This window comes from Penaeus monodon, chromosome 39 (genome assembly GCF_015228065.2).
Source record: "Penaeus monodon isolate SGIC_2016 chromosome 39, NSTDA_Pmon_1, whole genome shotgun sequence".
Taxonomy (NCBI): domain Eukaryota; kingdom Metazoa; phylum Arthropoda; class Malacostraca; order Decapoda; family Penaeidae; genus Penaeus; species Penaeus monodon.
Window position 1 is genome coordinate 8197217 of NC_051424.1, and position 2500 is coordinate 8199716.

At 43.2% G+C, this 2500-nt stretch overlaps 1 protein-coding gene across 1 annotated transcript; it reads left to right on the plus strand.

Moving 5' to 3' along the window:
• Positions 1-2: 2 nt before the first annotated feature.
• On the plus strand, positions 3-939 carry LOC119597461 (actin-like). The gene has a single exon (XM_037947035.1). It carries the CDS (start codon positions 3-5, stop codon positions 891-893), a length of 891 nt encoding a protein of 296 aa, XP_037802963.1. The 3' UTR covers positions 894-939.
• The last annotated feature ends 1561 nt before the right edge of the window (positions 940-2500 follow it).

The window sequence follows — 2500 nt, forward strand, 5'->3', positions numbered from 1 at the left end:
GGATGACATGGAGAAGATCTGGTACCACACCTTCTACAATGAGCTCCCGTGTTGCCCCTGAGGAGTGTCCCCACCTCCTCACTGAGGCTCCCCTCAACCCCAAGGCCAACCGTGAGAAGATGACTCAGATCATGTTCGAGTCCTTCAGCGTCCCTGCCACTTACATCACCATCCAGGCCGTGCTCTCCCTCTACGCTTCCGGTCGTACTACCGGTGAGGTTTGCGACTCTGGTGACGGTGTGACTCACTTTGTCCCCGTCTATGAAGGTTTCGCTCTTCCCCATGCTATTCTCCGTCTCGACTTGGCTGGTCGTGACCTTACCCACTACCTCATGAAGATCATGACTGAGCGTGGCTATTCCTTCACCACCACAGCTGAACGTGAAATCGTTCGTGACATCAAGGAGAAGCTTTGCTACATTGCCCTTGACTTCGAGAGTGAGATGAACGTTGCTGCTGCTTCCTCTTCCTTGGACAAGTCCTACGAGCTTCCTGACGGTCAGGTCATCACCATTGGTAACGAGCGTTTCCGTTGCCCTGAGGCTCTGTTCCAGCCTTCCTTCCTTGGTATGGAATCTGCTGGTGTTCAGGAAACTGTTTACAGCTCCATCATGAGGTGCGACATTGACATCAGGAAGGACCTGTTCGCCAACATCGTCATGTCTGGTGGTACCACCATGTACCCTGGTATTGCTGACCGCATGCAGAAGGAAATCACTGCCCTTGCTCCTTCCACTATCAAGATCAAGATCATTGCTCCTCCCGAGCGTAAATACTCCGTCTGGATCGGTGGTTCCATCCTGTCTTCTCTGTCCACCTTCCAGTCCATGTGGATCACCAAGGATGAGTACGATGAGTCTGGCCCCGGCATCGTTCACCGCAAGTGCTTCTAAATGATTATATTTTCTTGACAAAATAAACAAACAAGTAAAACACAAAGTATCTATCCAACCTCCTACAACTACGGAAATTAAAGACATGTATATACACACTATACACATATCGACATGACGAAATGTAATAGTACGAAAAACATCTCACCACTGTACCAAATTTTTCAACCCATTATGAATATGATATCTAATGACGAATGGGTAGATATGCACTATTAATAAAATGCCCATATTATATATGCCTAAAAGAGATACTTATTTTTTAAACTATAATCAATAACGCTGAACTGGCCTTTGAGACGGAAATGAGATGTGGCCATTAAAAACAGAGGGAAATGTTAGAAACTAAAAAACAGATATGCTGACAAATGGGTTGGAAAAGGATAGAATGTTTTTATGTGATGGTCTTTTTTATGTAGGTATTGATATAAAGAACGTATTGGTCTCCACGTAAATCTCCAATAATCGGCTTCATGTATCTCATCAATATTCGGCCTCCACACAAAATGTTCAAAATTGGCCTCAAAGTAAATCTTCGATAATCGGCCTCATTTAAATCATAAATAGGCGGCCTCCACGTAAATCTTCAATAATCGGTCCCCATGTATATCTTCAATAATTTTCCAAGGAAACTGACTGCTCTCTAACTGAAACGTTTTGAGCCCTTGTCTGACTTTGGGAGTTAGTGAGTTGTGTTCTTCAACTCTTGTGAAAAAAAAAATTAATGCCCTTCTTCTGTAGTTTCACAGAGTGCCACAGTAAATGTAATTCCGGTCATTTAAGTCTCTCAGGAGCAATAATGTCTGGGGCAATTGAACAGATACAGTTTTCCGATTAGTTTAAGGTCACGTGGAAGTAAATAAATGAATGCTGCAGTATATGGCTAAGCCTATCATTATTGCCTTCAATTGCAGGGTTCTCTGGATGAGAGGGCTGCAAACTCTCCCTGAACGTCCATGATCAATTTTCCCATAATGCACTTGAATTAGTATCCTCCTAAGGAAATGGTTTTCCCTGGTATGGTCTGCTGGAGATAGATAGTTCCTCCATGGATTCATTGACACAGACTCTGCATCAGGGTGTTTGTTACTTCATGTAGAAATTCTGCATGTGGTAACACCACCAAGGCTTTCGGAGTCTTTAGTGACAACTTTGGAGAACTTTCTTTTGGAGGGAGAGTCTCCTGATGAGACCCCCTCACTCCTTCTGGCCAGCTGTGAGTGATGTGGTTTCCGTCAGGAATTCTTTAGAGGAGAGAGGTACATCTGTAACAGCACGGAATGAAAATGTAATGAAGATTGTTTAGGATCTCTTACACTATACAGAAGTTTTATTAACGTTTTTTACGCTGATAACAAGATACAGATATCACTTTGCTGATTCATCATAGGTTTAAATAAGCCTCCTAAGTTCTTCAAGCAGATTCTCCTCAGAATATTGAATCAGGTCTCAGAAAATTGCGATTTCTTTATACTGATGGTGTTGATGTGACATACCTGTGTAGCCACAGGTATGTCACATCACCAAAAAGGCAGTCATTATCATATACTGATAATACTTTCACGAGGAAATTCTCTTTCCCGGGGGTGAAGCGTCAATCACGTCGA